This window comes from Solea senegalensis, linkage group LG21 (genome assembly GCF_019176455.1).
Source record: "Solea senegalensis isolate Sse05_10M linkage group LG21, IFAPA_SoseM_1, whole genome shotgun sequence".
In the NCBI taxonomy this organism is placed as follows: Eukaryota; Metazoa; Chordata; class Actinopteri; order Pleuronectiformes; family Soleidae; genus Solea; species Solea senegalensis.
This window is the reverse complement of record NC_058040.1, coordinates 8,975,420-8,996,322: the sequence shown is the minus strand read 5'-3', so window position 1 is coordinate 8,996,322 and position 20,903 is coordinate 8,975,420. Positions and strand designations below refer to the sequence as shown.

The 20,903-nt window shown below is 40.0% G+C and overlaps 1 protein-coding gene across 1 annotated transcript in view; it reads right to left on the bottom strand.

The window, feature by feature from the left end:
* The window catches only part of brinp1 (bone morphogenetic protein/retinoic acid inducible neural-specific 1), a 94,784-nt gene that overhangs the window by 60,338 nt on the left and 13,543 nt on the right, over window positions 1-20,903 (bottom strand). Inside the window, exon 2 of the mRNA XM_044012986.1 lies at window positions 10,783-11,050. Within this exon, the coding sequence (XP_043868921.1) occupies window positions 10,783-11,000 (218 nt within the window). The 5' untranslated portion in view covers window positions 11,001-11,050. The remainder of the gene's footprint in view (window positions 1-10,782; window positions 11,051-20,903) is intronic.

Here is a 20,903-nt window from a genome sequence, read left to right as displayed (position 1 = left end):
AAAAACAACATCACGACAGTTTCATGACGACCCCGCCCATCATTGGGCGGTACTATAAAGTGATGGAAAACAACACGCCTGGTACCCAAACCGTGTAGAGTGGAGACTAGTAGTGCTAGAACCGTATTGTGGAAAAAGTGGCATAAGTGTGTGTTTGGGTCAAGACAACAACACAATATGTTTTGTATGTTTCCCAGTTCAGCAGATGGCTGAGGTGTCATAAAGCACTCGTTTTCCATGATGCACACAGCTGCCATCGTTGCGCTTATAAACAATTCTGTTCAGGATTCCTCGAGTGCTGTCTGCTCCTTTACAGCATCACTGTCTTTTATTGTACAGGCTTAGTCTGGGACAATCTTTGATCTCTGCCAAATTGTGTATGGACTGCCTCTTCTTCGGAAAGGTATAGTTTTCTTTTTTTCCTTTTGTTCCATAAATTCAAAGGTAGAACAAAACAGGAGGGAAAGGTCAAGGGACTTAAATGATTTGGAGAGTGACTTTTCTTTCTATTACCTGCACTGATTTCGGTCCAAACAGTTTTCTGAAATTCTTTTTGGCTGGGTCATCATTTTATTCCATTTTACACTAGAAGAAAATTGACTGACCCCGTAACAAAACCTCAGCAGGCCGAGTAGAGGCAAAGGGGAAATAAACAGCATAAATCTAATTTTCTTACCATCATAATGACACAGATAATGGAATAAAGGAGGCTCACTGTAACACAGCACAACAGTGTAACCATGTTTTCCTCAGATTGCTTTATATGTTATGATAGCTACATTGAAACTTTATATGACATGATACATAAATAATAAAAAAAAAAAGATTATTATCTCTTCATTTTCATTTCAAGCATCCTAGTTATTAACCATTAATTGGGGTATATCAGACGTGGAACATGTTTGCCTAAATTGAATATGACTGCTAGCATAATAGCTTTGTTAGTGCACTTTGTAATGCTGATGAGGCAATGAAATGAAAATGGATGTAATCAAAAACAATCTCTTAATTCAGTTTAATCTCAAGAATGTGATGGGACATGGTGCCGGAAGCTAACGCATGGGTGAGTGACACGAGCATGTGTTTGAATCTAATCAGCTGTGTAATGTGAGAAGTTCTGCTGATGAACTAGTCTGGCTGTGTGGGCAGGGACTGAATGGCAATGTGAGCCAACGGAACAAATAATGGGATGAGAGACCCTGAGATGCTCGCACTCAAGTGAAACACAGCATTACACGGAATGTCAAAATATCTTGAAAGTATTTTCTTATAAGGAACGTGTGGATGAATGATCACCTCAGAAAAAATATTGTTTACACTGTATTCACAAAAACCAGGAGAGGCTCAAAAATGTATTCCATCTATTCTCACATGGCTCCATCTCAAATGAAAAGTCTTCCTCTGCTACTGTGTATAGTTTACAATTGATGAAACACTTCATCACCTTCCGTGTCCTGTAATGAAATCACAAACAATGCCTTTGCATTCCACATATAACAAAGCACTACCAAGGTCAAAGCATGCATGCAGTGGGGAAAAAAAAAACAAAAAAAACCCCTTCCTTTTGTTAGTGCTTCAGGTGCAGCCTATTACGTATCAACAATTTGCTGCTGAACCCAATTTGCCCCCATAATAAGTGCCAGTCATAGCCCAAATAAAACAGCATTCTGTTGATGATTTATATGTACTGTGTTTGTTGTGCATAATGGCTGAAATAAAACACCAAACCCTTTCAAATTAATAATCCCCATTGTCTGTATTTATTAACTCTGGAAAAAAACAACAACCTTAAATGCAATGGTATTTAAATAATTTTATCGCTATCATCATTCTGGTCTTATATGGAGGTATAGATTAAATTAGGAGAAAAATACATGAGCTAAATATTGCTATATGGCAGTAAGACAACCACATATAAACTTATTTAGTCATCGTGTGAGGTATTAACTGAGGAAGTGTGAAGGAAAGGAAGATCCTTGATTTCAGCACCATGGACAGAGACATTTTGAGAAAGTGCTTTTCAGGGCACCACACTTTCCAAGCGACTTCTTTCCATTTTGTCATTCTCTTGTAAATTGCATGTTCACTACAAAATATGATTTCGAAATCAAAACACTGGCTCTTAGACATTGCCTAAACAAGTGTTATAAAGGACACAGGCACGCACAAGTTAGTGATGATCCGTGATGTCATGACTGCGTTTCACGTCTGAAAATGAGAAACATGTCATTTCACGTTAAAACCCACTTATCGAGCCTCTGCTGTGTGTGAGCCTCAAGAGATCAGAACAACCTTCTGAGGATATCAGGCCGCCAAAGTCTGTGCCCTCCTTATGAAACTCCATTTATACCCACTATGCACTTTTCACCGAAAGAAAAATTATCTTTCCTCTTTCCCCCCTCACTTGAATCTTCATGAATACTCCATTTGATTGTCCACAGGGTCAGTTTGACATAAGGATCATGAATGACAAACATCCAGCTAATATCACTTTTTTTTCTGTTATTCTATTGTCCCATTATTTCTCAGATACTGATGGGAGAACATTAATGTTTATCTATGGTCTGCCCTTCATGAATGTAGATGGGAGTGGACATTAAACTATTTCAAACACTGCTCAGCGTAATGGATTGACTGCAGCCTGAAAAATTTGAACATTATGAGCTTCCCGAAGGTGGGATTTACTCATGAGCTGTTGCATAAGTGTCCCCCAGACACCGATAGCTCAACTGTTTGTTAACTTTATGCTTTTTGATAAACAAAAATGTATATTTGCATTGTCTTTGTTAGTCTGCTTACTTGTGAAATTGCACTTGTTTTTCTCAAGAAATTTCAGGTTGTTATGTAAAAAATATGTTTAATTTAATATAAAATAAAGGGAAACATTTGGGGTTTATTTGACTGGTCTGGCCTACTTGAGATCAAATTGTGCTGTATGTGGACCCTGAGCTTAAAATGAGTTTGACACCCCGGCTCCAAAGTATATTCAAATGAATGGTTCCGTTCCGTTTTGCATTTCGCAGATGTTTAAATAATTCATCTTTTTATTACGCTAACTGTAATGAGCTGCGGCAAATGAACACTGGATCACAGGACAACCTGGTGATTTGTCAAAGCGCTGAGCTATATAGCACAAAACAGCCCGACTGGAATGAACTGTGGACACGTAACCTTTTCCCGAGTTCCCGCAAGAATAGTGTGTTGCACTCCACATTTCTAGCACAGTTAAGATGACATGGCCAACATTTGCAGGGTTTTGTTGGAAGTGAACAAACTCAGATGTTCTGCAGGACGCCTGGCATTAACCTTCTCTGTTCCAGTTCAAGTGCAGCGAAGAGGATTCTGAATAATAGCACTGCTGCTGAGGTGTTAAGAAGAGTTAAGGAGACCAGTGCCTGTGACACTGGGGCTGGAACATATCACGAACAAATGTACTATATTATGTTGTGTGTCTTTTGTTTGAATTGTTTTACATTAAATGTGTTTGTTAAATGTATTAAATTGCAAAAATGTGCAATGTGTAAATATGTACTAAATTACAAAATTATTATTACTATTATTATTATGATTAATATTGCTATTGTTATGATAGTAATAATAATAATAATAGTAGTTGTAGTAGTAGTCAGATTAGACCATTACAGTTTATTTCCCCTTCCTCACGCATACACCAGCGTGACTGACATCTACATGACCCTACTATGTCTGTTGTTTTGCGATCAGGGCCAAAACAGCTAACACCTCTGGTGAGTACACAGAGTTACATAACCTTACCCAAAAACATGGTGGATCAGAGGAGATTTAACGACCTCTGTGGGCTGACAACATCTTTAAAAGTCGAACTGAGAATTCAAGAGTCAGAAACTGGGGTTAAGGGTGAGTGGGCGAGTGAGACCATGGGCTTTACTTTTGTGGATTAAAAGTAAATGTTTTATGAGAAAAGAGAGGACTTGCTTATCACATATTTAAAAGTGGTCAAACATGGCTGTTTCAAAGCTTGTTGTTCTTGGTGACGTCGCATTGCCTTTCTTGGCGGAAAGTGGCACAGGCTTCCCACGCAGTGAATTAGTCAGTACTTAACCCTGACAGTTTCTTCTAGCCTCCTGTTTCTCCTCTAATTACCATCCCCTTCCTTGGCAGTAATTAAGTCATCCCGCAGGAGAAGGGTGGATTGGTATGGGGGTGGCTTTTTATCACGAGGTTGGAAAAAAGGAAGTGGCATGAAGACCCTCCCCAGATCAGCCCATGGTGATCCTCCCAAACAAAAATAAATAAATAAATCCACTCCCAGTATCAGCGGTCTCCCAGTGAATGTAATTACAGTGCAGCCTCTGGATGACACAGTGTTTATTGTGCGTATGCGTCTGTTTCTGCGGATTAAAAGATGGGTTTTTTGTTTTTGCTGTCCAGCGCAAACACTGTTTAATTAATTTGAAGTTGAAACATAAAAAAGGTCTGTGTGTCATGGTAATCATTTTATTTTCAGGGGAAAATAAATGCCCCAAAACGTGGATGCCCAGCAATAGTCGTGTATTCTCAGTTTGCCTGACTGGCTAAGACAACAGCTTGAAATCCAAGTGCTGGGAATAGTTATTGCTTCAGTCAGCAGCAAATGGAAATTCACGTCTGCTGCCAAACTGTGAGGCGATGGCCGGGATCCTGCATTGGTGACTGTCTGATTTTCTGAATCACTCCATAAATCCATCACTTGGAAAATTTGTGAGTTACAGATTTTATTTCCTCCTTTTGTGTATGTGAGACCAGGCTGGAAGAGGAATTGTGATTTCCTCAACTCTAAACCGTCTCATGCTATAATGTATTATGCATTGAGGACAAAACTATTCGTAGTTTACGCAGTTTTTACCTATTATACTATTATATATATACTATTACTATTATTATATACTAATATTATACTGTTGTATAATAAAATGCCATCCAAACTTAAGTGTGGTGTCATGTGATGAATCATTGTGTCAATCTCCCTGTGTTCAAAGTAGATTTCCCTTAATTCCCTACTTAAGCTGGCGGCAGCTGACTGGAAACAAGGAACAAGTGGTTTTTGCAATTATATGGTCGGCACTTGCAACTCTTTTATTGAGTTCTACTCAGTGACATAAGTGCTTAGTGCAGATGGCATATTTATTTATTTTAGCTCCAGCACCATATTGCCAATCTTTCTGGAAATAAAGAGAGTTGACAGAGTAGACTAGTGGATGGGTCCGAGTCACAGCACACAGATAATATAGTTGTCGACAAATTTAGGTTTCACCTTCTGAGCATTGCTAAATATATACGACGGAGCCAAAGTTAACTTCATTTTAATCTTTCGAGAATAAAGTCATAATTATTATTCAAGCCAAATCTCAGTTGATAAACTGCAACCTGCATCAAGATGGGGAACGCGGGGCATTTTGTGAAGTTCTACTTTGGTTCTTCACAAATAAGGAAATACTTCATCTTTTGGCACATCAGCATCACGTTATCATTACCATCAGGACTTTTAAAAAAGATGGTGCTTGGAGACTGAGTCTGTTTGGAAAGACAGAATCACACAGACTCGGAGGAGGAGGAAATGGCTGGTAGTGTTAGAGTGCCAGGCGAGAGGTGGTTACACATCTGCGTTCTGTTCAAGGAGGTTTTGTCGTTTCTCAAGAAACAATTAGATTGATAATTACATTTCTGGATCCAGAAGGAGTGGAACTTTGGCTGCCCTCCAGTGCGTTCTGTTGCTATTTAATAATAATACATGAAATAATGAGAAGTATTATAACCTTTTTAGTACTACGACTTTATTCTCATAATATTACGACTTCATTCTTGAAAGGTTGAAAAAAAATTCTCTTCATTTTGGCCCTAATAGTCTGTCGTATAAAAATAAGTAGTGGGGAAAACAGTTAAAAGCCTTCTCTTAAGTCCTGGATGTAAATGAGATTTTTTTTTGACAAATAATAAATGTGTGATGTTTTATGAACTATGAAAGGTTGCAGAAAGAAAATACATACATAGGGTGTTTTTTGTTTGTTTGTAGGAGAGTGGTGCACTTTTATGTGCTATTTACAACACCTCTGAGCTACTTCACTACTCCCTTTGACTTTGACCTCACTGCCTGCGTACCTGCTTCCCCATTCACTGTTTTGATGCTACACTCACTGTACCTCTATTTTGTCGAGTTTTTCTCGATCACACACTTTTAGCACCTTCCAAGTCTCGCTGCCTAATGGCATCGCAGACCTCACTGATGTCTCTGTCCTCTTTCTTCATCCTGTTTCATCCCTCCTGACTTCCTGAGTGTTGCTCTCCCTCGCTTCCTTTGGCTACAGCCTGCTGAATTAAACATCGCCGCAGCCCCCTCTCAGCAAACTCGCCGACTACATCAAAACCGCCTTCTCCCAGCCTATCCAATTACAGATGGCTCATCCAAACTAATTCAAGACCCAAGTCAGACAAATGTTACACCTTGTTGCTGCTTAAAACAAACGGGAGCCAGATCAGCACTGACAGACACACCCACAGTAAGCATAATGAGTCACCTCCATGTGTTTTCATTGGGAAACAGAAAATGAGAATGAAAAAAAAGTTCAAACGACAGCTGACGTGAGCATCAACATAACATTTGATGAACAGTGTAAAGTAGAGTCTGATTTAAAGTTATTTGCCCATGCAAATCACTGCAGATTATTCATTCAAGGTTTTGTGCTGATCAAGTGGTTGTTAGTAATAATTAATTCATGGAGGAAATGTTCAGTTAGAGATATGCAAAATGTGCTTCCAGAAAACTGCGTCATGCCTGTCAAAAACGGAAATCAAACGCTGGTTTCGGTGAAGGACTAGGGATAGAAGTGGATGACAAAGATTATTCTTGGATATCCGTGAAATAACAAAAACAGATTTGTCATGTAACGACGCCTCCACTTTGCTTTCTGCCAATCTGTCAAGCCTGCTCTCATAAACGTGATACACGCACACCGTAGATGCATCAACTGAAACGCTGAATGGAGCGGCATTAAGCGTTGCCAAATTAGGGCAAATTAGGGTATAGCCTATGGCCAAGTGGAAAGGGGGCTTGTCTTGTAACCAACCGGAGGGTTGCCAGTTGGAGTCCCCACCAGCCAAAGGGCTGAGGTACTGAGCAAGGTACCCAACCCCCCATTGCTCGCTGCTGCTCAGTGGCTGCCCACTGCTCCTCCTTCCTAGTAGAGGATGGGTTAAATGCAGAGACAGAATTGCCCCTATAGGGCATTAATAAAGAATATATAAAAAAGAACTGCATTGTGGGTCCATTGCTTCGCTTTGCCCATGTGACGTGCGTCACAAGCATTTCTTCGAACAAAGATACGGCCACGCGCGGAACATAATGTGTGTATGTGCAGGATTTAATGAGTCAGAAATTTAATGAAGTGACAGATAATTGCAAAGCCATGGAACAATGAGACAATGAAAGAAAACACACAATGGTTCAATTTTTCCATTGCAAATGAGTAGGGTTTTTTCCATTTACTTAATACATCCTGCTATCACACTTACAGAGCATATGAGACTTCACTCTTGATGACTGTGTCTGAACTCAGTAAGTATGCATTCAACTAATTTCAGCTTTTGTTAGTACTGTGGGCAAAAAAAAAAAAAAGGGCTTTGAATTGGATGGAGTGTTATTTTGCTTTTATTCAATCCCATGGATAGATGCTGAGGTTTTGATGAGCGGAGGTCCAATGACAAGAGTAGGTCTATCAACCCTTTCTATTCAGACACTTCAGCGTGCCTTTTCAAAGTGTAATCAATCAGAGCTATGCATTTTCATAAATATTTTTATTCTAAATAACAGTCCCCATCTCACTTCTTTGATTACAGTGCAATGCTGATTTGAGCCCTTTAAAATGCATTAATGGCTACTAGATTTGCATTTATATTGGATTTTCACTCAAGCTCACAAGAACCTGAGATAGAGCTCTGCGAACAAAGACCAAACAGAGAACACGCATCATCTGATACACATTCTACCCCCCATAATAGAGTACAAGCGACTGAATGAAAGATGCTTGTATGACCAAAACAGGCCATCGAATTTCAACAGTTACTGAAGCACACACTGATAGACATTATTGAGCTGTGGCTCTGATACAAGAGCAGAACGAGGCCGGCAGTGAAAGTGGCTTTCTACTGACTGATGAATATGGGGGAAGCATTCATTCATGTACACAATACAGGAAAATAAAAAACAGGATCCAGTTGGGAGATTGCAATCAGCGGTGGCACAGTATGATTACTTACACAAAACACTCTCCAATCATTTCTTTAAGTGATAGACGTTTATAGAAGCAGAGGGTAATTGGTGCCCAGTGGTGTGTTTTTACCCTTCAAGCCACAGTGACCTTTTCAGAGGGCCAGGCACGGGGAGAACGGCACCTCGTCAATCCGTGTTTATCCTTCAAATTAGGCACAATGCCCGTGTTATTAAAGATGGGGCAGATTTGTTTGTTGCTGATCAGATTGGTATTGTCCATGCGGCGTGCCTCTGGGATAATCTCTCTTGGTAAGAGAACCGGAGTAGACTGGATGCTTTGTCTCCCTGCAAATCTGATTCAACCACTTCCCACCACTAAATCGTCGAGGCAGAGAGTGTCCCGGGGGAAATTTACAAAGCGATTCAGTCCTCGTTGCTGGTTAGAGTACAGCAAGAGCCGGGCAATCATGTGCCATGGAGCACCGAGCGTATGTATGATTTCATTCCAACTAAACACTACACCAGCTGATGTTACATTTTTTTTTTATTCCTAACCTCCATTTGGACTTAATTGTTGTGTTCCACATTGGGTTAAAAATCTTTGGAAAACACTTGGACCTTTGGGGAAAATTTCACACCCTCCAATACTGTCTATGATTTATCAATTATTAATGGAGTACTCAATTAATCATCAGTTTTAATAACCCTTAAATTAATTTGATAGAGTTGATTTTAATATTCAGAACAAACTCTGATTTTTCAGATTCTTAAATGTGAATATTTCTTTTTTTTTATAAAGAAATAAACCAAATTGAATAATTTTAGTTTGTGGACAAAACAATTATTTTGTCAACATTTCGACCTTGAAACTATGACATTCTCCGACAACATTTTCTGTTTTTTTACGGACCAAACAACTTAATGATTAATCAAGAAAATAATCAAAATAAACAAATGGATTATTAAAGTAAACCTTGGTTATATAACTAAGTTTTAGAAACAACTGATGATCATTGTGTCACATATGCAACAAAGTACACTGCAAAAAAAACTGGGGGAAAAAACTGACGATCAATCACCAGGTCAGGAAGTCAAGTGCACGTAATAACGCTTTCTTTTTTAAGTCAATCATTTGCAATCACGGTTCACGGAAACCAAATCAAGACACACTGCCGAGCCTTATTTTAAATTGTAGATATGGATTTAAAAACAATACTTTTAATTGTCACAAGGAAAGGGACAGGTGATGGATGAGATTGGCGCTAATAATGGTTTGTTAAGAGGGAGAAACAACTAGAGCCACCTGGGTCGGGCAAAACTCCCAGCAGCACCCAACACTCAAGTGCACACACTATTTTAATAAATCACTGCAGCATCACACACACGCACGCACAACCTTCCACTGCTGTACGGCGTCTGTGAAAAGCTGCTTTAGTACTTTTGCCTCTGAGATTCATGTCTCCGTGCAACATCCCGCTCTGTCAAGTTACACATTATGCAAATGCATTGTTTACTGTTCATGTGACAATATCAAGGCAGGAAAGCCGGTGGGGACTGCGGGTTGCGGCAAGTTACCAAGAGAGATGGAAGAAAGGGGAACGAGAACAAACTCTGCGAAAGAACTGCCAAAGGAATGTGGCAAATGACTCTTATGCTTCCTCTGTCTTTCTGTAGTTCAGAGCTTGGAGAATACAGCGCCAAAGCCTGAGTCTTTAAGAAAGAGGATGTCTAGCCATCTAATTCCTCTGCTTGTACCTCAGTATGTCGACTATCAGAAGATGTGCAATGCAAAGCAATTGGAGTACAAGGAGAAAAGATGGACATAGTGTCCTGAGAGAATTTAGTGATCAGTTTAGTGGTTTAAAGATGGATGTAATTGTAAAGATTCTGATCCAGGTTAAGGTAAGAAATGAATGTTTATATGTCATAAAAAGACCATGATATGTAAACAAAGATTAAGGAAGCATGTTACATTGAAATACTGACTTCAGTGACAACAGTGGTACAGCTGGTATATTCACAACGCTAGTTGCATAATACCGTTGGGCCCTTTAAGGCTGGGTTTAGCATAAAGACATAAGAAATAAGGGAATATGAAGTTTTATTTTATTTTAATGTCAAATGACTCCTTTGTGCCAAAAAATCTCAGTTTAGGGGTTTATTTTATCATTTTTATTTTACTATTAGTTTGTTTTCATTCTGTGCGACCCGTTCTTTCAACCACATGCCTGTCTATGACTCGCCAACCTTGTGTTAACAAATACATAACATAATAAATAAATGTGCAACTCAAACTCTACTGTGTGTCATTCAGATAAAGCAACACAAAGACATGGCACTTGAGTAGCGGCAAAAAGAGTGCAGAGGTCCTATAGCGGAACAATTCATTGCTATAAGAAAGAGAGAGTGAGTGTGAGTGTTGATAAAAGCGGCACTTAATAGACTTAAAATGTCAACAGTGTTGCGGTTCACAGCTAAAATCTCAAAATAGAAAAAGCATTTAAACAGGCTCTAAAAAGCTAGTGTGGAATCAGTCCGCAGGCTGAAAGTGAACTCACCTATAAATTTTATATCTGGTCGTAAATCCTTTGCTGAATTTTTCCACAAAGAACAGATAACTTTGAGAGTGGTGGAAAGGTCCGCGGTCAGAGATGAGCCAGTCATATTGCTTGGTGACATGTTGCTCAGTTGCCAATGGGTCCTGGCGGGAAGACTGAACTGTTATATGGTCCCATATAAACAGGAAGCAGATGACCTCAATAAACCTCCAGTTCATGCTTTTTTTTAAGCCGCTCTCTGTTCATTCTCGCTCCATTATGTGGAGACCTGATGGGAGACAAGAAAAGAGGGAAAGGAAGAAGAGGGGAGGGATGGAAGGAAGGGAGGAAGGGAGGGAGACAGAACGAGAGAGCTGTTACATGACAAAGTCTATTTTAGCAAAACAAGAAAATGTCATAGTGTTAGGTTAATTGTGTTGTACTGAACAAAATAAGATGGTGCCCTTGTCACTGTCACTTTGCTGTGACATGATGTGTATTTGTTTTCTGCTTTCACTGAATTTCTCCTCCCTGGAGGATTTTTTTTAGAATGCCACACAGATTGTGCCTCTCCATATAAGGCTTTTGCAGATGAGCATACAGTACATGCAGGGCTGTGTGAACGTCTTTCCTTTTTTTTTAATTGTCATGATAAATTCTGACAAGGTTACAAGGCTTCCTCATGATATGTTATGACATCTAGCCACTAATGTGGAAGAGCACCATCTCCCTTTACCCAGTGGTGTCAATTACGGCGAGAGGAAACTTTCAACTATTGACTCGCCACTTCATGAATAGTTTAAAAATGTTGTGAGACAAAACGCCGTCTTTATTCATCAAACACACAATGAGACTTCACTTTTGGTCCCACTAATGTTTCAAGTGATGGATAGTTCAATTGCAATATTGCCCTTAGCATTACACAGTGGTACTGTAATACAGATGAAGAAATGCTTTTTTTATTTACATAAAACTGTACATGCACTGATAAGCAAAGGAGCTATGTTTGTAGGAAGACGTCATCTAAAAACAGATCTAAACAAGATAATGTATTTAAAAAAAAAACACAAAGTATGACTTACTTACATGTCCTAACATGCTCAACAGCACTTCATAATTACCTTATCTTATTATATCTCGCAAAAAAAAAAAATCCTTTTTACATTGAAGAAAAACTCATCACATCATGATTAATTCAAAGAAAGAAAAAAAAGATTTCAAACAAAACAGTAATTTCACTCTGGACATTCGTAAAAACTCGGCAAAAAGAAAACTCTTCCACTGATAAGGAAATGACTTTCATCAGCAATTGCATTCCAGAACTTTGGCCCCCGACCGTGGAGTGCCCCAAAGTGTGCTGTCAAACATTACTGTGTGCAAAAAAAAAGTCCATTCTATTCATGGCTTATTAGACAATAACACATCATAAGAGAGCAGAGAAAATGTAATGGGCCTAATCTTTCCCTGATAAATAGATGATAAACTACTTGATTGCAAACGTTGAAGTAATCACAGTCGCTTTCTAAAGGGGAGATTTTCCTCCTGTCACAACGTGATTAAAAGTGGCAGATCACTTTCTTGACATTTTGAATTAATTCCTTATTTAATTATTAAAAACTATGCTTCGCCAACTTGTTAAAGGAACAGGAAAAAAAAGAAAAAAAGAAGAAGCGATAACCGGTGTCTACTTCTGTAACTAATTATGCTGCCAAATTTATAAAAATCAGCTTGTGGCTGTCATGACACTTCTATAACTAAGAACTTAAACTTAGAAAACAACATTTCAACTATAATTGTATATTTGACAAGTTAAAAAAAACATCACACATCACGCAGATGCTTGGTGGCAATGACAGGATATGACAGTGTAGTTAACGGGCCTGGTTTAGTCTAATTACTCTGACTAAATTAGGGTTGGCTCGCACACTAAAGTAATACATGGCCTAATGTAATTTGATAAACAGGAATGATGCCGAGGAGGTTATTGATAATGATATGGCCTTGTGTAAAGGTGCGAGTGTAAATGAGCGATAATTCATATGCAAATGTGTGAAGAAAAAAAAGCCGAGCTTGAGCGAATCAATCTTTAATGAATGAACTGACTTAATTATTTTGTTGGCGCGTTACACTTGGTTCTTTTCAATTCTCATTTTTGCATCTTCTAATAAAGCACTTTAAAAATAAGTGTATATAATATAGTACAACATAACATAACAAGTATTAATTAAAAAAAAAAAATCCCACCACGGCTTTTTGTTGCTCTGTGACTAAACCAACAATGCTGCTCACTCCCATGTTCATACCTTCTATATAGAACACTGAGTCAGAATTAAAGGAACAAAACACTTCCACCAACAGTTTTTTTTTGTACATGCTCTAAAGAGCAACCCGCTACCATGAAAAATCAGTTCTGCAGTTGACTGAGAGGCTTAGTCATTTCCACCACCTGAGGTATCAATGTTGCCCTGAATCCCTGGAACCTCCTGCAGGGAGTTACATTTTCATCCATATGGCCACATGATGAGAGTAAAATCCTGCTTTTTTTTCTCCCTGTACACCAGGTTTCTATTCATCTAACATCTCTCTACTTTGTACAGCCATAAATAAATGATCAAACTCATGCAAGATTTGAACATCATCTCACCTTAAACTGATCTGTACGCAAATCATCTCCTCAGTCAGGATTTGTCCTTATAATGAATAGAGTTCTTGTCATTCAGTGATGGATTGATCGAAATGCATTGTTAAACCGTTCTGGTTACTCTGAGACAGACAGCGTTGATGGACACCGCTGTGCCTTAAATAAGCCTAAACTAACGAGATATGGTTGAATTACGTGCTTTGAAATGAACCCTTTGCTTCACTGCAGTTTGGGCCGTACGTGCACTTGCAGCCACGGGCTGGCAGTGACATTTGGTCCCGAGCTCTTGCGTCCATGTCCTCTCACAACAGGTGTCTAATTAGAGAGGACCAGGGTGGGGGTGCACACAAGCTGAGGGCTACCAAATTAAACCAAGGTAAACATGGCATTGGTGTGTTCTGTGTAAAATAAAACGTGTGAAAAACGTTTTGGCAGTTTAAGAGGCACAGTCCTCATCGGGAGAAGGACACGGTTGGTGGCGGATTAACACCACATCGGCGAGACAGGAATGAATGCACTGCCACCATCCCAGTTTGAGGATCGATACACGTCGATTCACATGAAGCGGGGTAAATGAACCTGTCATATTTTAAGGGTCGGAGTCACGCTGTACCGTCCGCCAGCTGCACAGCAGGAAATTATCGGCAAATTTGGAATTAGGCGCGCTCCAAGTCGTCCCTTGAAAGACGACACAAAGGCTTTCTATTTAAACTTGGACGCTGCAGAGACCGATCAGCAGCATTTACTACACAGGAAAGTTTCTCTCGGTAATAAACACATTTCCACATGCAGTAAATGCTGACTCACTCAAATGGAATACACAACCGTGTAAATAAGCCTCTGATGATATTAAATTAGCTTGGGAGGAAATAAAACATTTGGTTAATAATCTTTGCCCAGATTCAATGCCATCGCAAGGAGAGCCAAACCATTTGGCAAAGAACCACGGGGACAGTTTAACAGCTGGATGGGTGCCATCTGCAACGGCAAGTCCCTCACAGGTATTGAGGAACGGAACTGCATCCACGAAGTATGAAAGGAAATCAGGGGGATTTCGGGAACGAAAATCATCCACACACAAAAAAACTCCCACATTATAAACGTCAAGTTAGTGGTCAAGGGTAACTCTCACCAACTGCAATGAATGTCACACGAGCTGTATATTTTCTGCATGTTGTGAAAACACTGCCGCCAAACCTTACGCTGAGTTGCACAAGCCAGTGACATACTGCCATGAAGGTCAGAATAAGTTGTGGACTGAAGCAGTGCAGCACTGGAGCGATGCTGGCACCGTGCCCCTGATCTCCACTGAAGTGGATTTGATATGTTCAAAGAGGAAATGCTTTCCTTGAGAGGGATGCTTATGGCTGATCTCGCTATGATGGAGCGAAATATACTCACAGGACCTGGCTGCCAAAGGAGAAAATGTATAATGGTTCAGGCTGCAGAGCAAACACGCAACACCACCCTCCCTCACCATCCTACCATACCATAAAACTGAAAAAAATTAGATCTTTCTTCATAAAACACTTTCATTTCTGCAACTAAGCTCTGATTGGAAGAGACTGGATTTGCATGGCTGGTTTGTGCAATCCCTTCTATTTTTTTTTTTAGTGCTAGCAAATTCCTTTTTTCCCCTCAACCTTTCTTTAATTGTGTGACTCCTGAGATCATGTTTCCATGTTCATTACGTACAAAGACACTAAATCTGACATGGATCTTACAAATTTGACTGAACAATTTAGGGAAGATATCAAATTTATGCGACAGGATATGATTTGTGACATGTTTTTCAAATCAGCTTCACTCCGGTATTCTCTCTGTAATAGATTCGAAATGTGAGCACGACACCATCCAAACATTAAAAGACTATTGTGTAGAATTAATTAAAGTAAACTAAAGGTGATGCTATTATTGCATGTTTTTTTAAATGTGCACAGAACACACACAAACACTGCAGCCTTTGCAATCCACTAATTGCTTTGTATGCAATTGATTTTTTTTTTTTTTTATTCGAAAATGATTCATTGTTCAGCTCTGCCGTGCGGTATGACAAAGAAAAATATTCTGTTTTTCTCTTACTTGCAGATTATACCTATTTGTATAGTGGATTAGTGAAACAGAGAGGAAGAGACAGAGAGTGGATCGTGTTTACCCTTGAATAAGCAGAGCAAAAAGGGGAGGATGTCTGCTTCAGGAAATCACAAGATAGGACAAGGGAGGCTTGTTTTCTCCATCCTCCTTTTAAACAGCCTTATTCATGCCGCAACTCCTCCTCCATTCTGGTTAATTCAAGGGGATTCAATCTCCATTCTGGTCCAGTCACTTGCTATGCCAATCAATTCCCCTCTCTCCTGTGTGGGGCCCTTAGTGTCCCTCTTTATTCTATAAAGTTCATAAGAAAAGGGAGGCTTGTTCTCCTTATTTATATTCTAAATCCCACGGAGGCAAGAGATCAGGAAAAAATGAAGCCTTTTGCAAAAGGACAGGTAGACAGGAGGGAATTGAAGCAGATACTCTGCATTATTATGCTATTCTTCTACCCATTGCTTGTTCCCTTGTTCACCAATATGTATTATTTATTGCCTGCATTATTTGTTTATGGGACCGTATAGATATAATAAAAATTGGGTTCTCTTTGAACTGTTATGAGCATGACTGCCGCGAATCAAATTCGTACTCTGTGATGCAGGTATAATGCGCACAGTGACGTTAAAACTTTAATGTTACGGACGGCTGGCAGCCTAAAAATGAAATGTATACTCCTCTGGGTGAGCTCATATTGATATGACCTCACAGGGACCAAGGGGTTATGGGAGACTGATGCAAGGGAATGACAAAATGAGGAAAGAGAGAGCATAACATAGCGTTTAAATGTGCCAAACTGGAGTCTTCTGAATTCTGGAGGTTTGTAATTGTGCTCACAGCCATGTCTGGAAAAAGTGTGGTAAAGGTCTGCCACATGCAATTGCTGGGAAGCAACAGAGGAATGGGGGGTGGGCGGTGGGCGGTGGGAGGCCGGGCAGCTGTAACTAACTTCATTTGTACTGGATTCTTTCTTCCCCTCAATCTCTCGCCTTGGTCCTCTTGTTTCTTTAAAACGGGCTGCAGTGGCACCCTGACCTTCAGAAATCATGGCTGAGCAAGCAACACTCGTGCTTGATAATTAAATTCTCTGGTTGGTCAGCAACCAATCAGCTCAGCTCGGGGATCAATGGCTGATTTTAAAGAGCAAACTAATTCACTAATGGTTAGAGTTATTCCAATTTACCTGGATGCTGAATTATTGTGTCCAAACCTATTCAGTGAGGAGAAGGATCGATGCACGCCGAAGAGGGGGAGGCACAGAAGGGGGAGTGTGTTGCATTTGTCATGTGAAGCAGTGCAAAGGATTTGCTGGGAGGTTTATTTGATAGCTGCTCAGTTGAACATCAAGAGTGCGGGGGCGGTTTATGAGATGGCTCTAAACAACTACCATCTCTGTCATAAAGCAAACTAATTAATAAGGTTTCAGACTAAGCATCAGAGCAAACACTGTGGATGGTAACGGTAGAAGGTTTCTGGGCATCAGTCTGATAAATAAAGCATATTGACTTGAACATATTATGAAACAAAAATAAAATTCATGAGGATTCTAGAGGAATGATATAAAAACACTGCAATGCCTGAATTATAATTTTGTTCCAGGCGGATTTCTCCCCTTCGCTCTATGATTTTATTACACAGTACTGACACCATGATGACTGCTGCGACGGAGAGAGCTCAACTTATTTTCACAATATGTCTCTAAAACACATGTGAAAATGCATGGCAGCGGTGATTTAGTCCTTTGGTAACTTCTTTCCTTTCCAGGAGAAGGTGTTTTGAGCTGATAGGAGAAAACAGAAGCACAATGCCTCTCTATCCAGCATCACTGATGCTAGCTACGGCCAGGGACGCCATCTGGTAGCACATCCACCACTGCTTCTATATGCAACTGAGGCCACATTACAGATGAAGATTGATCATTTGTCAACTTGCAAATTGGCTTTCAAGTGCTTTCTCTAATTACTCTGTGTTTTTATTGATGAGAAACCACTGACTGCTTTCCTTCGATTTACTTCGCTGGCCACGCTCTTCGTTTTGAATATGTCGTTTCTCACCTTTCTATCCAAAGGCAACGGGGGCAAATAAAAAAAGGGAGTGGGGAAGGGGGCGGGGCTAGCTTAACCTTCAACCTTAACTGATTTTCCATGCTACCTGTTCTATTTATGTTGCTCTGCAAAAAAGAATAGGATTAAAAGGAGAAGAAAAAAGGAAAATGGCAGTGCAAGTTTCTATTCCTTTAATTGGTCACACTCAAAATGCACCCAGAAGACCCTGTGAGCAGGAGTTGCTGGGAGGATGTAAATGACACTGTTCGCACAGCAGTTCCTCATTGTGCGTGCATGGAAATGTCAAGTGATGTTATCAAATGTACGATTTCCTCTAAGTAGATCTTTGAGGTCTGCACCGAAAAAAAGAGGGAGGAACAAACAGCGAGGGACGTCTCAGAGGGAGTCTGAGACATTGAGATGCACAGATATAACATGTACGTCTGTGATATAACTAAAGTATATGCAGTATACACCCACACTACTGTCCTGCTTTACACTTGAACGCGTGGTCTTCCGTCTTTCATTTCCGACAGTTGCGTTCCATAAATTAAAACAATCGCAACACGCAGCTGTAATTACCAGCAGAATGAAACAGCGGCTCCTCCTTCCTCCTTTCTGCCTTCTGTGACTGATCCGTCATAATTGCTTGTGTCTGTAACAATTAATTCAAATCTCACTATCTGCACCGAGGGGCGGGGTGAGAAGTGTTGTTGCGAGGCAACCAAAAGTCTGGAATGGGATTGCAGAGCAGCGTTTTATTTTAGAAAAGACATATGTGAGAAAGTGTCACCTTATCAGGGTGAGGACGAGATTTGCTGATCCAGTCTCATTATCTGAGGTACAGGACTCTGGTAGGGGAAAAGAAATGTTGCCTCTTTTCTTCTTTTTCTTTTTCTTCCCCCATCCTGGATTTTATCAGTTCCTGCACAAGGTGAAGCCTGAACAGTCCAATGTGTTTCTCTCAAACTCATTCCTTCCTGGTTGAACTCCTAACAACCATCATACTTGAGCAATGTGTGCTGACGGATGTTCATAAATCACAGAAAAGCGGTACATTTCTGAGTGTTAACGCTGATTCAACTTACGTTTTCATGACAGCCTTCCTCTTTTACCCATTTTTTAAGGACGGTAGGATCTCTGACTGAAATACATAGTAGCAGCTGCTGTCCTCTCAAGGGACTGGACCACTGACAGTATGTGGAGAGAGGTTTTGTCCAGGTGCAGTGGGTTATTTTTGTTTGCCTCTGCTTCCCCTTTTTACTCTCTGCACTCTGATGACATGCCATTCCTGAATTTACCGACCTCATTTTCCTCTCATGTTTACTTTCCTCTACACCCTTTGACGAATTGCTAATCACAAGACTTTGGCAAGAGTTCCTTATCTGACCAACCGCTTTGCTCTCCAGCAGGAGGAAGAATGGGGTGTTAAGGCGATGGCCACTGCTCCTATTGTTCCTAATTCAAAGCCATAAATTTGGGAAATAGAAGGAAAGCAGGGGAGCAAGAACAGACTCAGTGGGAACCATAAATCAGCAAAATCTGCAGAGATGCAGAGCAGATGGTGAAAAACAAAAAAAAAAAGTACCTCCATCTCAATTCCTTGCAGATTAAGCATTGCTAAGCTAAACTGTTCCATAGTGTGCAGGTATTGCGTCAGTGCTCTGCATGAATATCTTTATTCTAATGGTGTTTTGTCCAGTGCCAGAATTAATTCCCCCCCTCCCCTACACTGTGAATGGACACACAGTACAATGTCAATTGCAATGTAGAGTCATCTATTGACCTGCAATATTAGTCCTTTGTAATTCATTGTCGTAAAGTTCATTACAGGTCTCGCCCCCATGGAGACCCATGTTGAATACCTTTGTATTTGTCCCTTTTTATACTGAAACCCACACTGCATTTGCAAGAGTCTCTATATTTGCTTCACGCCTCCAGCTCAATTGGACGCATCTGCTATTCAGCCCCAGGAGCGTTTTCAGTGATTACCCTGCAGTGCCAAGGACAACAAAAATGAAGTCCCACAACGGATGGAAATCTTTCACTTGGATGTATTTAGAGAGGTTGTCACTGTCTAATTACAGGCACAAATATGATTGGCCAATAGATTCGAAAAGATACATCACAAAAAAAAAAAAATTCCATTAGTTATTTATCAACTTTTGTATTGAATGCCATCATGTCTTGGCTCACACTGCCTTTCACTGAGTGCCTCATAGCGTCTTTGCATGGTAGTGGTGGGACTTGAAGAGAGTATAGACAGTTTTGGGGGATGATACGCTGTCATGTGCACTTATATGTATGCTTACAGTCACAGTATGCAGAGGCACATGTACAAGGGCATCCTGAGCAGACATATCCAGGCCCAATACGACTAAATGGATTGTGATTTTTTTGCTGAGAAGAGCCCTTTCTTTTGTGCGCCACATTTCGTCTCCTCGTCGTGTGAGGTTATCGTTGCAAAAATGTGCCCTTGATATGTGTTACAGCAGCCCACTTGTACCCGTCCCCACGTCAAGATTAAAAATAGAGTGTCTCTTGACCCCGTGCCTTTGAAATTCTCCCACTGATGCTGTGGCTCTCTCCTAAGCTTTCCTCATTTTATCCCATAGCTCAGAGGTTTTTGCCATAAGGGTATTTTTAATTCACATTCTATCAAGATGGAGAAACAAAAATGGAATCATGAAGTGAACTGTGTTGCAATAGTATGTAAGCATGTGTAACAATGCCTAAACACTGTATAGTAAAATAAGAGGGTGACAAGAAATTTATCTGCTCCATTATATAGTGCTTTGGTACTTTCTAAATCTTGAACAAAGGCAGCCAGTGGATTTAATTGTAACTGCTGTGGATCCATAATGTATGAAGCTGCTGTTTCAAACCTACAGGGAGTGAGAGTTTAATGTTCAAACAACACATGTTTAGTGGAGTATAAACTACAGGGATTATAACCAACAGGTGGACTATATGCAGCATGTATCATCAAAGAAGACATTCTGAGGCTGCCAATTCAATTTAATACACTTGTTCAAGTCGTCGGAGAGTAAATTTTGTTCACAGAAATGATTATTATGATGGTGTGTTTAGGGACGATAAGAGTGGATGCCCCTGCAAACTTTCGGTTGGTTGATTTCTTTTTTTGCCCGCTTCACTGGTTTCCAACCAAAGTAATTACATACTCTTTTTCCACATGAGTCAACCTTCATTTTTTTTATTTACAGGACTTCAAAATCCTGTGTGTATATCTGAAGTTAGGGTTAATTTTGTGTTAATGTGAAGCATCAGTTTCGTTCAGCTCTGTATTGCAGGATGACCATCAAACATTAAAGCAAGAATATTGGTTTTTTTTGTTCTGATAATAATTC